This window comes from Numenius arquata, chromosome W, assembly GCF_964106895.1.
Source record: "Numenius arquata chromosome W, bNumArq3.hap1.1, whole genome shotgun sequence".
In the NCBI taxonomy this organism is placed as follows: domain Eukaryota; kingdom Metazoa; phylum Chordata; class Aves; order Charadriiformes; family Scolopacidae; genus Numenius; species Numenius arquata.
The window spans coordinates 34,507,097-34,526,656 of NC_133615.1; the positions used below are offsets into that span (position 1 = coordinate 34,507,097).

Sequence of the window (19,560 nt, forward strand, 5' to 3'; positions counted from 1 at the left end):
AATAGGGCAGTTTTGATTAATAATCATTTCACTAATAAAAAAGCCAGATGTTATCTGATCATGTCTCTACAGATCATGTTCTCAGCAGCACAAATCTTCACCCCCTCAATTGTGACAGTAACACTGCTTGTTTCATAACCAGATCAACGAACTCATGTCAAATTAAAATATCCCTCTCCCTTTTTTTCCCCAGGGTTATTTTAAACAAAGATCAGTTTACTGCTTAAGCTATCATTATCACTGATAAAAAAATACAGAAAATTGTCACCTCAGAATCCACAATAGTGGGAAAGGATCACAGATCATAAAAAATGTACTAATCACATTGAAGAACTCCAGTTGCTATAAATTAATACTCCTTGTTCTGAGTGACCTAGAGTTAATTTAAAACTTAACTGAAAGCCTCAAGTACACTTGAAAGATTTTACTATCACGTGGTAGAACACAGCACTAGAAAGAATACAAACAAGTGCACCGTTTTGTTAAGATGGACATCAAAGACTACTGCAAGATCCTTACTCTGAATAAGAACCAAGGTGTCCTGTCCCTATGAAACACCATACACTGAGAACTCTGTTCCATTAATCTTGCCAATATTCTAGGAACTAAGAAGAAAGACCATTTCAATGGAAAACTGGAAGGGAAGACAGCCGTTAATTCAAATGACAGACACATTAGATTCTTAAAAGACTGGAATGCGCAAGTGGGAAGAGATTCCTAAATTAAGGGAAAGTATTCTCGTACAACCCTTCATGAGCCTAGATTTTATGAGAGGAAGCAAACATTAGTGAACCTGACTAGGAAAATGAAAAACATGGAGCGTCTACTGGATGAGGATCAGAACAGACTCATGAAAAACTGTTTCAATTTTACTGACAGGACTGAAAGAAAGAGACCTAGATATAGTATCTTAGAGGAAAAGCGTACTCCTTTCAGCTCTTGATTGCAAAAGTTTTACTAAACACCAGGAAAGGCCCTTTAGAGCAGGGGTTTCTAAGGTGCTACCCACCAAGCTTTTGTATTATGGCTCCAGCTGGCTCCAAGACAGACAGACCCACCACTGGTCAAAGCTGAGCCAAACAGAAACACTGGTAGTGCCTCTGTAACAACATATTTAAGAATAGGTAAAAAAAAAAAAAAGCTGCACAGCAGCTGTGAGAGGAGCGAGAATGTGAGAAAAACAACTATGCAGACACCAAGGTCAGTGAAGGAGGAGGGGGAGGAGGTGCTCCGAGTGCCAGAGCAGAGATTCCCCTGCAGTCTGTGGAGAAGATCATGGTGAAGCAGGTTGTCCCCTGCAGCCCATGGAAGACCATGTAAGAGCAGGTATCCACACTGCAGCCCATAGAGGAACCCACAGCAGGTAGATATGCCCTGAAGGAAGCTGCAGCCCATAGAGAGGGCACACTGGAGGCAGGCTCCTGGCAGAAACTGTGGCCTGTGGAAAGGAACACATACAAGAGCAGGTTTTCTGGCAGGATCTGTGACCCTGCAAGGGACCCATGCTGGAGCAGTCTGTTCCTGAAGGACTGTATCCCTTGGATAAGGACCCATGCTGGAGCAGTTCTTGAACTGCAGCCCATAGGAAGGGCCGACATTGAAGCTGTTAATGAAGAACTGTGTCCCATGGGAGGGACTGCACACTGGAGGAGAGGAACAGCATAAGGAAGAAGGAACAGCAGAGACAAAGTGTTATGATCTGACCAAAACCCTCATTCCCCATCCCCTTGCGCCACTTGAAGTGGGGAGGAAGAAATAGAGAAGTCGTGAGTGAAGTTGAGCCTGGGAAGAAGGGAGGGATAGGGGGGGAAGGTGTTTTCAGTTTTGTTTTTATTTGTCACTATCCTGACTATTATTAATTGGCAGTAAAATAAATTTATTTTCCCCAAGTTGAATCTGGTTTGCCCATGACAATAATAGGTGAGCTATCCTGACCCATGAACTTTTTCATCATATTTTCTCCCCCTGTCCTGTTGAGGAGAGGGAGGGAGATAGCAGCTGGGTGAGCACCTGGCAGCCAGCCAAGTTGAACTCACCACACATCCCATCCATCAAGTAGTTTTCAACACCCAAATCTTTAGAAACCCCTGTCTTGCAGAGAGGCATCTGAAAACATGTGGGATTTCAAACATTCATTTTAGGACATAAAGAAGCCTTCAATGGAAACAGCTGCATGTCTATTACTTTAATTTCCTTCACAACTGATCAATATCGTGGGACAACTTTGCAAGATGCCCTAGAAAGAATCATAAAATCATTTTGGTTGGAAGAGGCCTTTAAGACAGAGTCCAACTGTTAACCTAACACACCAAGTTACCACTAAATCATATTCCTCAGCACTACATATACCCATCTTTTAAATACCTCCAGGGATGGCGATTCAACCACTTCCCTGGTGTGAGAACCAGTTTCTCACACCTGGGCAGCCTGTTCCAATGCTTGACAACCCTTTCAGTGAAGAAATTTTTCCTAATATCCATCCTAAACCTACCCTGGCACAGCCTGAGGCCGTTTCCTCTTGTCCTGTCACCTTTTACCTGGAAGAAGAGACCAACACCCACGACATTACAACCTCTTTTCAGGTAGTTGTAGAGAGCAAGAGGGTCTCCCCCCAGCCTCCTTTTCTCCAGGCTAAACAACCCCAGCTCCTTCAGCCTCATAAGACTTATTCTCCAGACCCCCTCACCAGCTTCGTTGCCCTTCTCTGAACATGCTCCAGCACCTCAATGTCTTTTTTGTACTGAGGGCCCCAAAACTGAACATCGTACTCGAGTTGCAGCCTCACCAGTGCCAAGTACAGGGGAATGATCACTTCCCTACTCCTGCTGGCCACACTATTTCTGATACACACCAGGACACTATTGGCCTTCTTGGCCACCTGGGCACACTGCTGGCTCATATTCAGCCAGCTGCTGAGCAACACCCCTAGGTCCTTTTCTGCCAGGCAGCTTTCCAGCCACACTTCCCCAAGTCTGTAATGTTACATGGGGTTGTTGTGACCCAAGTGCAGGACCCAGCACTTGGCCTTGTTGAACCTCATACCACTGGCCTCGGCCCATCAATCCAGCCTGTCCAGATCCCTCTATAGAGCCTTCCTACCCCCAAGCAGATCAACACTCACACCCAACTTGGTGTCATCTGCAATCTTACTGAGGGTGCAACTCAATCCCCTTGTCCAGATCATTGATAAAGATACTGAACAGAACTGGCCCCAGCACTGAGCCCTGGGGAACACCACTCGTGACCGGCCACCAACTGGATTTAACTCCATTCACCACAACTCTTTGGGCCCAGCCATCCAGCCAGTTTTTCACCCAGCAAAGCATACACCCATCCAAGCCATAAGCAGCCAGTTTGGCCAGGAGAGTGCTGTGGGAAGCGGTGCCAAAGGCTTCACTAAAGTCTAGGTAGACAACATCCACAGCCTTTCCTTCATCCACTAAGCGGGTCACCTTGTCATAGAAAGGGATCAGGTTAGTCAAGTAGGACCTGCCTTCCATAAATCTATGTTGACTGTGCCTGGTTATCCTTTACATGCCATGTGATGGCACTCAAGATGACCTGCTCCATAACCTTCCCTGGCACCAAGGTCAGTGTGACAGATTATGTTCTTCATATCACCTTCCAAGAAGAAAAAAAAGAAACAACAAAACCATAGAATGGTTTGGGTTGGAAGGGACCTTAAAGATCATCAAGTTCCAACCCCTCTGCCATAGGCACGGACACCTCCCACTAGACCAGGTTGCTCAAAGCCCCATCCAGCCTGGCCTTGAACACCTCCAGGGATGGGGCAGCCACAACTTCTCTGGGCAACCTGTTCCAGCGTCTCACCACCCTCACAGGAAAGAATTTCTTCCTAAGATCTACTCTAAATCTCCCCTCTTTCAGTTTAAAACCATTACCCCTTGTCCTGTCGCTACACTCCCTCATAAAGAATCCCTCCTCATCTCTCCTGTAGGCTCCCTTCAGATATTGGAAGGCTGCTATAAGGTCTCCCTGGAGCCTTCTTTTCTCCAGGCTGAACAACCCCAACTCCCTCAACCTGTCCTCATAGAAGAGGTGCTCCAGCCCCTGATCATCTTCATGGCCCTCCACTGGACCCGTTCCAACAGGTCCATGTCCTTCCTGTGCTAAGGACTCCAGAGCTGGACGCAGTACTCCAGGTGGGGTCTCACAAGAGCAGAGTAGAGGGGGAGAATCACCTCCCTTGCCCTGCTGGCCACACTTCTTCTGATGCGGCCCAGGATGCGGTTGGCTTTCTGGGCTGCAAGCACACATTGCTGGCTCATGTTGAGCTTCTCATCCACCAACACCCTCAAGTCCTGCTGCTCCTCAGGGTTGCTCTCAAAGCAACATCTATAGTTTTGCCAACAGGTAAACTTCATATGGGGATGACAGCTTCTAGATGCCTTTGTTTAGCAGTCATTTTTGTTAAGACAGAAAGAATCACTGGGTAAATGACTCCTAATATTATGTAACCAATCAACCCACCTATGGTAGCTATAACCATTTGCAAACAAGAGAAAAACCTGCAGCATCACATTGCCACAGTTTCAGCACTTATCAATAGCAGTGAGGAGGTATGGAGGTGTTTGGGATGCTCCACTCCACACCTCCAAAAAATATTTAAGGTGCTGAAAGTCTTCTGAGCAAAATAAAATAACGTTCAACAAACAAACAGTAACAATGGAATGTGTATATGCAGAAGCTATATTATGTGTTTTAGGATTTCTGATGGTTTTGTATATTTAAATTTGATGTACATTCCTGGTTTCCTTCCCTGGCAGAATAAGTATACCACTGATCAAAAATCATATGCCTGATAGCTAAATATTACATATGGTAGTAAATGTTTATATGAAAATTAGAAGTCAATGCATACTGAATGAATAAATGAAGAAGCTTACCTCTGTCTTTCTAGCTCTTCTAAATAACCAGTGCTTTCTCTGCTTCCATTCATAAATCCTCTTCTTGGAAACGATCCTATACGAACAGGACCGCACTCTCCTGAAGGGCTTGACACAAACCCTTCCCAGCTCCCATATGAATGCATGGACACCTTTGGCCTTAACTTCACTCCAGGGAAGTTACTACTTTCCAAGTTCAGTTCTGGATAATAGAGAGCAAACATTTTCAGCATCAATCTAAAAGATCATTTCTATCTTAATTTCATACTTCATAATTTCTTCTTAATTTCCTATTTCATTTCATACTTCATGACTTCTTTGATGATCCTTTTTTTAGGACACACAGAACATAATGTGAACAAAACCAATCTTAATGGTACAGTTAGAGAATACTAATCCCTCTAAACGAGGGGATGCCCAAACTACAATCCTGCCAACCAGAACAGTATTTCACTGAATTTTTTTAGAGTTGGAAGGGACCATATAGATCATCTAGTCCAACTCCCCTGCTGAAGCAGGATTGCTTAGAGAATGCTACTCAGGACTGCATCCAGGCGGGTCTTGAAAATCTCCAAAGAAGGGGACTCCACAACCTCCCTGGGCAGCCTGTTCCAGGGCTCTGTCACCCTCACCGTGAAGAAATTCTTCCTCATATTCAAGTGGAACCTCCTATGTTCCAACTTGTGCCCGTTGCCCCTTGTCCTGTCACTGGGAACCACTGAAAAGAGTCTGGCTCCCTCCTCCTTCAACCCACCCTTGAGATACTTATAGGCATTAATAAGGTCTCCCCTCAGCCTTCTCTTCTCCAGACTAAAGAGTCCCAGCTCTCTCAGCCTTTCTTCATAAGGGAGATGCTCCAATCCCTTAATCATCTTTGTTGCCCTTCGCTGGACTCTTTCCAGTAGTTCCCTATCCCTCTTGAATTGGGGAGCCCAGAACTGGATGCAGTATTCCAGTTGTGGCCTCACCAGTGCAGAGTAGAGGGGGAGAATGACTTCCCTCGACCTACTAGCCACACTCTTCCCTATGCAGCCCAGGATTCCGTTGGCCTTCCTGGCCACAAGAGCACACTGCTTGCTCATTGTCATTTTGCTGTCTACCAGGACTCCCAGATCTTTCTCTTCAGAGCTTGGCTCCATCAGGTCCACACCTAACCTGTATTGGTGCCTGACATTCTTCTTGCCCAGGTGTAGCACCTTACACTTTTCCCTGTTGAACCTCATGAGGTTCTTCCTTGCCCAGCTCTCCAGCCTGTCCAGGTCTTGCTGGATGGCAGCACGGCCCTCCGGGGTGTCAGCCACCCCACCCAACTTGGTATCATCAGCAAACTTGCTGAGGATACACTCTGTCCCCTCGTCCAGGTCACTGATGAATATGTTGAACAGGACTGGACCGAGTATTGACCCCTGGGGGACACCACTGGTTACAGGCCTCCAGCTTGAACCTGTTCCATTAACCATTACCCTTTGGGTCCTGTCACATAGCCAGTTTTCAATCCACCTCACTGTCCCCTCATCCAGCCCACACTTCCTTAGTTTCCCAATGAGGATGTTATGGGAGACAGTGTCAAAAGCCTTGCTGAAGTCAAGGTAGATGACATCTGCTGCCCTCCCCTCATCCAGCCAACCAGTTATGGCATCATAGAAAGCTATCAGATTGGTCAAACATGATTTACCCTTGGTAAACCCATGTTGCCCACTTCCAATAACCCCCTGCTCTTCAACTAGTTTGGAGATGACGTCTAGAATGAGTCTCTCCATTACCTTCCCAGGGACGGAGGTGAGACTAACTGGTCTGTAGTTCCCAGGGTCCTCCTTCTTGCCCTTTTTGAAGACTGGAGTGATGTTGGCCTTCCTCCAGTCTTCTGGCACCTCTCCTGTTCTCCATGACCTTTCAAAGATGATAGAGAGTGGCCCAGCGATAACATCTGCCAGCTCTCTCAGCACTCGTGGGTGCATCCCATCAGGGCCCATGGACTTATGAATGTCCAGTTTGGCCAAGTGGTCCCGAACCTGGTCCTCTTCTACTGAAGAAAAAACTTCCTCTCTCCATACCCTCCCCCTGGCCTCCAAGGCCAGAGGTTCATGAGGGACAGCCTTAGCAGTGAAGACTGAAGAAAAGAAGGCATTCAGCAACTCTGCCTTCTCCGTGTCTTCCACCACTAGGATGCCCATCTCATTCCTCAGTGGGCCCACATTATCCCTAATCTTCCTTTTACTGTTTACATACCAAAAAAAACCCTTTTTATTGTTCTTAACTGTAGTGGCCAAGATGAGTTCAGCTTGAGCCTTGGCCCTTCTAATTTTCCCCCTGCATATCTTCACTGCTTCCTGGTATTTCTCCTTGCCTACCAGGCCCTTTTTCCAAAGATCATAAACCTTCTTTTTGTTCCTGAGCTCCAGCCAAAGCTTACAACACCAGTATGCCTGCCTGCCTTAAAAAATGGGCAGTGTGGCATAAATATCATATGAAATGCTCATTTCCCACTTCCTAATAGCCTCTTTTCTCAGGGATCTCACAAATATTCCACCATCATGTAAGTGATAAGTTTTTCCACTACAGGGGCCTAAACGTAGACATCCTCTACAATATTTCTGGTTCTGTGATAGGGATAACAGATGTACACAAGGAGTCACTGATCTGGGCTTGCTCTGCACATCCCATATAACAGGACTGGTACGTGTTCCGCCACATGCTCTAGGGAAGGGGGCATCAATTTTCAGCACGACAGATACAGTTCTTGTAACATGACAGGGAAAGGGCAGAGCATGTAAATGAGTTCAGAAAATTTGGTAGAAGCAATCCACCACTAATGTAAACAATTAAAACCATTTTTTTTTAATGAGGAAGTGAATAAAGTGTAAGATATATCAAATGCAATTCATATGAAGCCTTGGGGTAACAGTAGCAAAAGCACAAAAGCAACATACGAACAAATTCTTTTTTAAAAAAGTGTCTTAAACTAATTGGCAAAAAAATAACAGACACTGAGACTATGCTTAACTTGCAAAGTTAGCACTGGAAAGAAGATGCAGCTGAGTTGCAAAAATTTTATCCTAAAGCAACAACAACTAAGAAACAAATGAGCTTACTTAAAGCATAATTCTAAATTTACTTAAAGCATAATTGTAAATTTACCTTTAAGTCGTTCCATTAAGTCAATTTGTCCAGAAGATGCCATTGTCTCATCATCAATACTTCTTTGTAGCTGTTTCAGCACCTCCTACAAGAAATTAAGCATGATGAAGAAATCCTTACAATAATAAACCAAGGTAAATAGATCTTATCCTGCCCTCAAGTACACATTTATGGAATAGTTACTGAGCCACTGATGTAAACTATATTTAATGTGAGCAGTAATCAAGTGTCATAACTTTAATTTCCATTGAATATATTCTACAGTATTTCCCCAAAGACTGTCACAACATAAAGTCTATACTGAGTAATTCATCTTCTCCGATAACAGATTTTATCAGCTTATTTAAAGGTTATCAAAGTGGCCCTCAGATTATTACCCCCTTTTGATCTTTCAGGTAGACAACGATGAGCTAAAGAGAAGAAGTCTGAGGGCAATGAAGAAAGATTTCAGGGCTTTGGGACAGCTTGTCAAGGGTTTGGGAGCACAAATCGTGTTCTCCTCTGTCCCTCCAGTTTTGGGGACTGATGAATGGATAAACAAGATCATCAGGCAGATCAATGCCTGGCTCCATAACTGGTGCTACCAGCAGGACTTCGGGTTTTCTGACCATAGCTTGATTTACAGGACACCGGGTCTGCTTGCAAACAATGGGAAAACCCTATCCCAAAAGGGGAAAAGGGTACTAGGTGAGGAACTAACAAAGCTCAAGGACTTTAAACTAGAAGTGAAGGGGGAAGGGGATAAAACCAGGCCCACTGGTAATGAGCCTGGGAGTAAAGGGCCAAGGATGGGGATGAAATTGGGAGCCCAGCTCAAGTGCATCTACGCTAATGCACGTAGCATGGGCAACAAACAGGACGAGCTGGAAGCCATTGTGCAGCAGGACAGCTATGACGTAGTCGCCATCACGGAAACATGGTGGTATGACAGTCACGACTGGAATGCTGCAATGAATGGCTATAAGCTCTTCAGAAGGAATAGGCAAGGAAGGAGAGGCAGGGGTGTGGCTCTGTATGTTAGGGAGTGTTTTGACTGTATAGAGCTAGATTCCAGTGACGAAGTTGAGTGTTTGTAGGTAAGGATGAAGGGGAAGGCTAACAAGGGGGATTTTGTGCTGGGAGTCTGCTATAGACCACCCAACCAGGATGAGCAAGCCGATGAGATATTCTATAAGCGGCTGACTGAAGTCTCACAATCGCCAGCCCTTGTTCTGGTTGGGGACTTCAACCTACCGGATATCTGCTGGAAATATAACACAGCAGAGAGCAGGCAGTCTAGGAAGTTTCTGGAGCGTATGGAAGATAACTTCCTGATGCAACTGGTAGGTGAGCCTACCAGGGGAGGCGCCTCGCTAGACCTACTGTTCACAAACAGAGAAGGACTATGTGGTGGTCGGAGGCCATCTTGGGCTAAGTGATCATGAAATGGTCAAGTTTTCAAGTGAGGTAAGGAAGGGGGTTAGCAAAACCTCCACCTTGGACTTCCAGAGGGTGGACTTTAGCCTGTTCAGAACCCTGGTTGGGAGGGTCCCTTGGGAGATAGTCCCAAGGGGCAAAGGGGTCCAGGAAGGCTGGACGCTCTTCAAGAAGGAAATCCTAAAGGCCCAGGAGCAGGCTGTCCCCATGAGGCGCAAAATTAAAGGGAGGGGAAAATGGCCGGTCTGGTTGAACAAAGAGCTTTTGATGGGACTTAGGGGAAAAAAAGGAGAGCTTACCACCTTTGGAAGAAGGGTCAGGCAACTCCGGAGGAGTACAGAGATCTCATTAGGTTATACAGAGAGAAAATTAGGAAGGCAAAAGCCCAGCTGGAACTCAACCTGGCCATTAATATAAGGGACAACAAAAAAAGTTTTTATAAATACATCAACAATAAAAAGAGAGCCAGGGAGAATCTCCATCCCTTACTGGATGCGGGGGGAAACCTTGCAACCAAGGACGAGGAGAAGGCTGAGATACTTAATGCCTTCTTTGCCTCTGTCTTCAATAGTCGGACCAGCTACCCCCAGGGTGTTCAGCCTCCTGAGCTGGAAGATAAGGATGGAGAGCAGGACAACCCCCCCATAATCCAGGAGGAAGTAGCTAATGATCTGCTTATGCACCTGGACACGCATAAGTCTATGGGGCCAGATGGGATTCACCCAAGGGTACTCAGGGAGCTGGCGGGAGAGCTCACCAAGCCTCTCTCCATCATCTATCAATCCTGGTCAACAGGGGAGGTACCAGATGACTGGAGGGTGGCCAATGTGACGTCCATCTACAAGAAGGGCCGGAAGGAGGATCCAGGGAACTACAGGCCTGTCAGCCTGACCTCGGCACCAGGAAAGATCATGGAGAGGATCATCTTGAGTGTGCTCTCACGGCAAGTGCAGGGCAGCCAAGGGATCAGGGCCAGCCAGCATGGGTTTATGAAAGGGACATCCTGCTTAACCAATTTGATCTCTTTCTATGACCATGTGACCCGCCTTCTCAATGCGGGGAAGGCTGTGGACATTGTCTACCTGGACTTTGACACCATCCCCCACAGCATTCTCCTGGAGAAGCTGGCAAATCATGGCATAGACAAGTGTACTCTTCACTGGGTAAAAAACTGGCTGGATGGCCGTGCCCAGAGAGTTGCAATTAATGGGGTGAAATCCAGTTGGCGGCCGGTCACCAGTGGTGTCCCTCAGGGCTCAGTTCTGAGGCCAGTCTTGTTTAATATCTTTATTGATGATCTAGATAAGGGGATTGAGTGCACCCTCAGGAAGTTTGCAGATGACACCAAACTAGGTGGGAGTGTTGATCTGCTTGAGGGTAGGAAGGCTCTACAGAGGAAACTGGACAGGTTGGGCCAAGGCCAACGGGATGAGGTTTAATAAGGCCAAGTGCTGGGTCCTGCATTTTGGTCACAACAACCCCAGGCAACACTACAGGCTTGGGGAAGAGTGGCTGGAAAGCTGCCCAGCAGAAAAGGACCTGGGGGTGTTGGTGGACAGCCGGCTTAACATGAGCCAGCAGTGTGCCCAGGTGGCCAAGAAGGCCAACAGCATCCTGGCCTTTATCAGGAATAGCATGGCCAGCAGGAGTAGGGAAGTGATGGTGCCTCTGTACTGGGCACTGGTGAGGCCTCACCTTGAGTACTGTGTTCAGTTCTGGGCCCCTCACTACAGGAAGGACATTGAGGTGCTGGAGCGTGTCCAGAGGAGAGCCACCAAGCTGGTGAGGGGTCTAGAGAACAAGTCATATGAGGAGAGGCTGAGGGAACTGGGCATGTTTAGTTTGGAGAAGAGGAGGCTGAGGGGAGACCTCATTGCCCTCTACAGCTACCTAAAAGGAGGTTGTAGAGAGGTGGGCGTTGGACTCTTCTCCCAAGGGAAGAATGACAGGACCAGAGGAAATGGTCTGAAGTTGGGGCAGGGGAGGTTTAGATTAGATATTAGGAAGAATTACTTTACTGAAAGAGTGGTCAGGCACTGGAACGGCCTGCCCAGGGAGGTGGTCGAGTCGCCATCCCTGGAGGTATTTAAGGAACATGTAGACTTGGCACTTCAGGGCATGCTCTAGTGCCCAAGATTGTTGGGTTGTGTGTGTGTGTGTTTGTGTGTGTGTGGTTGGACTATCTCAAAGGTCCCTTCCAACCATGAAGATTCTGTGAATATCACTTGTCTCTAATTTACAGATGGAGAAATGGAAGCACAAAGTAAAGTCAAATTTCTTCAGTCTGTGTTCCTAAAGTTAGTCTTGTAAATGTAAAATTTGGATACATAACTCAAGAGTCTTGAATACTGAATTTTTTGAACCTCAAAGATATCAGAAGTAACACTATCCAGGTTCTTTTTTGTTGTAGGTTTTTGGGGGTTGGTTTGTTGGTTTTGTTTGGGTTTTTTTTATTCCTGCAAGACCACTGTAAGCCAGTAAAGCCTCATATTTTTTCCTCACTGATACTATCATGCCTACAAGGAAAAGATTTAAGACTCCTTCATGAGGTCATATTATTCTGTTACTACTACTACTGCCATAATACCTATGAGGCAAAAAATTTAGTACTCCTTCATGCAGCCAAAGCTTCAAAGTCAAGAATATCCCTGCATGCTATCAAAACTACACATGATCAAATTATACAGATAAAGGAAAATACTTCTAATGCATGAAAAGATTCATAGTAAGTAATGAATACTAAGTTACAAGGGGCCTGTAAGCCCCCAGATCCAAAAGCTCAGTGGTCTAAACTGAGGAGGAAAATTAAATGCAAGTTATAGTGAACACCTTTTCCATAGAAATTTCTTTTAGACTGTCTATTTAAGACTACAGGTGACCAAACATTTTCTCTTTATAAAATTTAATTTTTATAAAATTTGAGATCGCCAAGGGGAACTGCTCAGAATCTGGCCCGACCTGCAGCACAGTGGTAGAGCTCAGCGCACAGGTGGTTTTTCTGAGGTAAGGACATGCCAGGGCAGCAAAGAGATGCTGATAAGACCTAGGCATTGCCAGAGCAACCGCAACCACCCCCATGCCTATAAAAAGCAGCCTAGGGAGCACTGCGACCAAAGCGGGGTGCAGTGCAGCAGTTTGTGCAGGAAGGGCAAAGTCACCCTACCAACTCAGGAGGTCTCTGCCATAGTGATGGACACTCATCTCAGAGTTACAAAACGGTGTTTCTACAGAGAAAGCCCCTGAGATGTCTGATGCTTCCACCCAGACAGAACTGTTAAGGAAGGAGACTTCAGTACAGACAGTAGATTGCAATGAGCGCCCAGACCCTTCTGGAAAAAGGAAAGTATCTGCAGAAGATGTGCACAGGTTGATGATCTGTTGCCATCCTGCAGGAAAACCTGGATAGGCTGGAAGTGTGGGCTAACAAGAACCTTATGAAGTTCAGGAAGGACAGGTCTTACACCTGGCAAAACATAATCCAGGAGATTATGTGGAAATCCTGTGGAAAGGGACCTGGGGGTCCTGGTGAACAAGCTCAATACGAGTGAATAGTGTGCCACTGCAGCAAAGAAAGCCAACAGGATGCTGGGCTGCATCAACAAAGGCATCACCAGCAAAGTTAAAGAAGTCATTATCCCACTCTACTCAGCACTTGTCAGGCCACACCTGGAATACTGCACTCAGTTTTGGTCCCCGCTATGCAAAAGTTACGCAGACAGGCTGGAGAGGGTCCAGAGAAAGGCCACAAAGATGATCAAAGGACTGGAAAGCCTGACACATGAGCAAAGGCCAAGAGAACTGGGTTTGTTCAGCCTTGAGAAAAGAAGGCTCAGGGGAGCTCTTATTACCATGTTCCAGTATTTAAAGGGTGGCTACCAAGAGGACTGAGACTCCCTTTTTACAAGGGGTCACATGGAAAAGAAGAGGGGTAGTGGGTACAAGTTACTCCTGGGGAGATTCCCATTGGACACAAGAGGAAAATTTTTCACAATGAGACCAATCAGCCATTGGAATACTCTCCCCAGGGAAGTGGTGGATTCCCCAACATTGGACACTTAAGATTCAGCTGGATAGAGTGCTGGGCCATCTTGGCAAAAGCATGGTCTAGACAAGGAAAGTTGGACCAGATGATCCTTGATCCTTCCAACCTGGCATTCTATGATTCTCTGTTCTGAGGTTTTTTTTAAACTCAAGTATTCTAAAGAAGAAATGAGCTAGACAAATATTAGCCAATTCATGTTGAATTTACCTTATCAAATGAAGAAACTGCAAAATGCAAATAAGCTTCAAAATCACACAAAATAAGATTAACTTTAAAATAGCTACCACAAAAAACCCTCCACACCTGTATTTTATATTAAAAACTATTTTCCTTTCCGAGTTTGAAGTTAAAATGCTACTTTGATGATAACGTATTGGGTTTACACAGCAAGGGTTTGGTAGCAGGAGGGCTGTTAAGTTTGGTGGAGGTTTTCTAGGATACAGTCCTCAGGTCCAGGAAAGTATTTCAGAAAAATAAAATATAAAATATAAAATATCTACTCCAAATATATTAATCACGACAGTTCTGTGGAACGCGATAGAATCACTTTCTGTTTGCTGATCTGCCAGATTTGAAGTAAGGACAAAGTTGTCCCACATGCCAAATTAATGCCCTAGAGGCCATCTTACACAGCTTGTCTGTTTCCAAGTCACTGGAAATTTAATTACATGAACAAAAGTCAAAAGAAAAAAAAAAGATAACTACATGTGGAAAAAAATATTTTTTTCTCTGTCCCTTTTTCAAACTATGAGGAAGATCATCACCTCTCCTACTCTTCACTCCCTTATTTTAGGCTGCAATGACAGGGAGAAAGGGAAAGTTATTGATAAATTTGTTATAATATTAAGAAAAACAGTATAAGTGACAAATCTAGCTCAAATTTTCTGATACATAGTTACGCAAACAAGCAATTATTTTCAGTTGTTAATGCCAGAGTTTCAAGCAGCTGGTGCAAAGGACTATAATTTCACTTCAGTTCAGAATTCAATTCACTTCAATTTTCATCTTGCAGTGCAATGCAAAGATTAAATATAACTAAAAAATATGTAGTTCTTTCAAGTGTTATCATAACTCATGACAGTAATTCTGAACACAAAAATTTCCTTCTTATAATGAATATATAGCTCAATCTAGATGCTAGAGGAAAAGAAAGTTCAAATATATTTAAATTGCTACATTCATTAAATTGGCACATTTCATATAAAGTAACAATAAATCTACCATGTGAACACGGTAAAGCAAGGAGATGGGCATACAAGTATTGTTTAATGCTTAAAGTATGCCTACACTATACAGTAGTATATGCAGAGATACCAAAAGTTTCTAAGCCATGTTAGCTTAGGTACCAAAAGCAGCCCAGTTTTCCCAGCTGTAGCACCAAGAAACAGGATTTGTAAGCTCAGGAAAAGCACTAAATTAATGCAGCTATATTGCTTGTGACATTCTGCCTTGTTCAATGCCATGTATCACACAAATACAACTGTACCTATAGATTTTGATCAGTAGGAAGACAAATTCCATCTGAGCTTAGTATTTCCTCTTGGATAGGTGGCTCCAAAGACCTACACCTAGCCAATAAATACTAGACAGACATTTGGGTGAAATTAGCAAGTACAAATTTAGGCCTTGGGAGAGAGTGGAGACCTGTGGTATTATTTTAAAATGAGCTTTTCTTTTTGGGATGTTAAGTAAATACTGTAATAAAACTAAAGTTTTTTTTAAACTTACCTTAAAAGACTGAAAATCTCCAGTCTCTCCACTGCTTTCAAAAGCTGAGCAATGCCTGCTTTGTCATAAACCATGTCAACAGACTGGACTTCCTGCTGGGAAGTACAGCAGTAGTAAAATGGTAGGGCTTATGACAGACCAGAAAAAGATGATATGAAAATGGAAAGGTTTACCTAAAAACTGTTTTGAAATGTTGCTTTAGTTTTCAAATTTCAAAAACAGTTTGCACAGCCAAGTAGATTTGATTAACAGTTTTCCCTTACACAATCCGGAACGGAATTTCTATAGGAATCTAAAAGCACAAAGTTTCTTGAGCAACCACCAGTCCATTAAAACACTAATACATAATGAAAACCAAAAGGCAGTAACAGAAATAGTGATATACGCAGATATACAAGTTGCAATACCTTCATATTAGATGCCTCGGTTTCCAGCTTTGTTAGGTGATTTGAGTTGTCCTCTAGCTCTTGTCGAAGGTTGGAGTTCTCCATCTTTAATGCCTCAACTTGTTTTAACAACTGGTCATATGAAGCTGCAGCCATCCTGAGATACCCTCAGCCCTGGAAAAAATAAGAGAAGATACTAGATGCAAACATTTCAGAAAAAAATCAAACACATCTAAACTTAAAAATACATCTCAGTCTTTCCCATTTAACACTCAACTTACTAAATGTTTCATTCAAATCCATTAAACCAAACTATTAATGCCTAGAACTAACATCAATTCAATGGCTGTTTTTCAGTAGGCTTCAATTTGATACATGATTCAGCAAATGAAAGATTATAACAATTGCTTTAGGTATTAGGGGAAGCCAGAATACACAAGGGGAAAATCGTGCCATTATACAGAAGAAGCCTTATTTTTAAGTACTTCAATTATAACAAACTAAGGAGATAATAGATCATATTTAATAATTTTTCAGTAGTCAACAAGCACTGTCAATCGTATCTAAGAGACGCTGACTGCCCGCATATTTTAAGAAGTGAAATATAGACACAGATGCTCAGCATTCCTTAGAATAACACACACTAATGAAAACATGTAAAAGGAGGACAGTAAATACTGCGGAATTTTAACAGAACAGAAGCATCAAATGTAATAGTAATCAAGCCTTTTACAAAAAAGCTCCAAGGCATAAAGACCAGAAATATATGGATATTTATTCTAACACAAGAAGTGGAAATACTGAGCAGTTAAAGAAACTGATGAAACACCATTCTTAATATCAAGATACCCTATATTATAAATACAAAGAGGAAGAGTAGGAAATATATAGTATATAAATCATAAAATAAAATATTCTAGTGATTGTGTTAATAATTCATACATACATTTTAATCAATCTTTATTTGGAGTAATATTGTCACACAGTCCTAAAACATTACCACAATTATTCAGCTATTACAAAGAAACAAGAAACACCCACTAACTTACGTGATAAAATTCAAATTGTTCCTCATTTTCCAATCCAAAACCCAAAGTTATTCACGTAAACAATGTAAGATAATTAAAGCCTGGGTAACCATGTTTGAAGCTATTAATTTCTTATTTGAAAAGAAGTCATTCAGCAGAGTAACAGGAAGCATAGCACTTACATGTACAAGTTTCCCTGACAATTTCACAGCAAGAATTTCCTAAGCAAATATGGCACCCAAAACTCAAGAGAAAAATATAGAAAGCTTACAGAACAACATTCCTTTTTCATTGCTACTACAGTACTTTGGAAATATCAAACATCTAAAAGCTCATGTTTAGTTTTTATTTTATTATGGAACATACTGCGATTACAGACCGCAAGCTATTTTGAAAATTATGCTAACAGAAGAAGAATTTGTGTACCCTCTCACTAAGCCTTTGACCTTTGAAATTACAAGGTCAAGTAACTGTTTGTACAGTCAGCTTTGCTCTTCCAGACAATTCTTAATTTTTACCTATTTTTTTAATTAGCTTGATAATTCAATTATTAAAAAAATTTGACTTAGTTCTCCAATACAAATTCTGAAAATTGTTTAATCTTTCAAAATTTAAACTCAATGAAAATATAAACAAGAATATCTATTATTAAAGACAGGAACACTAACAAAAGCTTCACCGCATTTGCTACGGCAAGTTTATTTCATCTTCAAGAAACAAAACTTCATGTCCTAAACATGTCTCATCATTAAAGAAGGGCCAAGAAAGAAATCTGCCAATTTGTGGAACTGTGACTTCAATGACAGTACAAATGGGGAAGGGGGAACACACGATACGACACCACACCTTAATAAACTTCTTTTCTCTAATGTGGTCATGCTAGACAGGAGACCTTACTTTTAGAGAAATGAAGACAATCCAAAATATTTATTCTACTCCATGGATTCTGTACTTTTTTTATAATCAGGCAGTTCAACCTAAAAGGCAGACAGCTGTTAGAGTTTTAACAAAAAAAAAATATATCCAGAAAGGCAAATTGTTTCTGGCCCATTTCATGCATGTATTCATTTGATAAGTACTAGTTTGCCATTCTTTCAGGCTATATTTTACAAAGAAAAAAGTTTTACTTACTACATAAGCAATAATAATTTTTTTTTCCCTTTAAAGAAATGAGCTCAAATAAAATTCACCAAAATGCTCTTAACTGAAACACTATTAAATGCTTTCAAATAACAAAAATAAGTGGCTTATTCATCAAATTGTTAATTTCAATTTACTTGATAAGACTCAGAGCAGAATTAAAGATTGTCTTTAGACAAACTGTTGCTACAACTCACTTAGCATATGAAAATTAGAAGCAAATCTGAAGAACAAAATTTTTTTAAATGTATTTTTACCTTCTCCTCTACCTGATATAAGTTTCCTTTTGTGTAATTTTTGTTGGTGTGGTTTGGGTTTTCTTTTTTAATAACACGGAAGTGGGACATCAGTGCTAAGAGACAGTATTTTACCTTTGACTAGGAGTCACTTATTGATTTATTCAGATGTCAAGTATTACTCCACAGGTTTTCAGATAAAAAAAAAAACAAACAACTATTTGAATTCATTGATTACCACAATCTGAGTAATCCAAAACACCTCCAATTGTTTTAAATAACAGATGTCCAAATGGACAATAAGCTACACTTTGCTCTAGGCCCCCTTCAGACAGACAAGGTTCACAGCCACATATTTCCTCATTCACAGCAGAGACCATATAGCAAGTCCAAATTAAAGGAAATAATGGTTTACACTTGGCCCTTTAGTCTGAAATTGTAACACTGCATACATACACAGAAACATATTCAAAATCTACGGGGCCAGAATCAGTTTAACCAAGAATAAATATGACTCTTCACTCCAGGTAAGAAGTCACTATACTGGGGAGTCAAGGGGAAAGGAAAGAGGAAGAGTTGTTTGTTTTAATAACAGTTTCGTACTTTATCCAACCCAAAGGAAAACACAGGACACACAGAACAAGAACACAACCCACCTTTGGTAAGTTGACTATTATGATTGAAACCCAAGCTTCCTTTTGCACTCTAAATCCGAGTGTCTTTTTGTAAAGTGGCCTAGATTTAAATAGAAGAATGGAGATACCCCTACTGTTAGATTTACTTTAAGAAGTAACTCTGGTGATGTAGGAACTTCAGGCTTTAACTCCATCAATATAAGAAACACCTAGAGTCTAAGTCTCCTAGTTCCCTTACCCATTTTTTCATTCTTAGGAGATGGAGAAGTAATCTCTTACCAAAGTAAAATGAATTTATGACAAGAAGCTTCACTATGCTGTACTGAATCAGCAGTTTGCTTAAATACACATATCAAAGCAGAATTTCAAGTTATATCCAACTCTTTCAGACACAAACCTAAATTAATCAGCAGCCTAAGTTTATGCAAATATATTAACATTTAGACATGCATTTTTCTACATTAAGAAAAATTTATTAGCTATAACTGTGCAGGGAACAGAAATTTAGATGTGCTCTTTTTAGTCTGAAACCCCCATAGAGATCGGCAAAACCACCAATATTCTCTTAAAACTTAAAATTTCATAATGAATGGTGTTCTTTTTTATTTGAAATCAATAAACAATATACTCAACATCCCCTGAAGAGGTTCTGCTTAAGAACCCCAAGCTCAACAATCTATGATATATTAATTAAATCTTCTTCTGGAAATATTTCAGCCTCCATTACTAGGTGTTTGGTTTTTTTCAGTCATACATGCTATTACTACCAGAACTTCCTGTAGAACAAATTAATCTTTTCAGAACAGAGGTTAAAGAATAATTTTAAATACAAAACCCTAACGTGTCTTTTTCTCAACAATACAGGCAGAGTGCTAGCTAGTCTATATATACACATAAGACATTA

General features: G+C 42.1%; 1 protein-coding gene across 1 annotated transcript in view; it reads right to left on the reverse strand.

Moving 5' to 3' along the window:
• The window catches only part of LOC141476715 (adenomatous polyposis coli protein-like), a 112,564-nt gene that overhangs the window by 91,316 nt on the left and 1,688 nt on the right, over positions 1-19,560 (reverse strand). Inside the window, exons 2-4 of the mRNA XM_074165519.1 lie at positions 15,639-15,791; positions 8,046-8,130; positions 4,908-5,109 (exon numbers count right to left, since the gene is read on the reverse strand). Coding sequence (XP_074021620.1) covers positions 4,908-5,109; positions 8,046-8,130; positions 15,639-15,773 — 422 coding nt within the window. The 5' untranslated portion in view covers positions 15,774-15,791. The remainder of the gene's footprint in view (positions 1-4,907; positions 5,110-8,045; positions 8,131-15,638; positions 15,792-19,560) is intronic.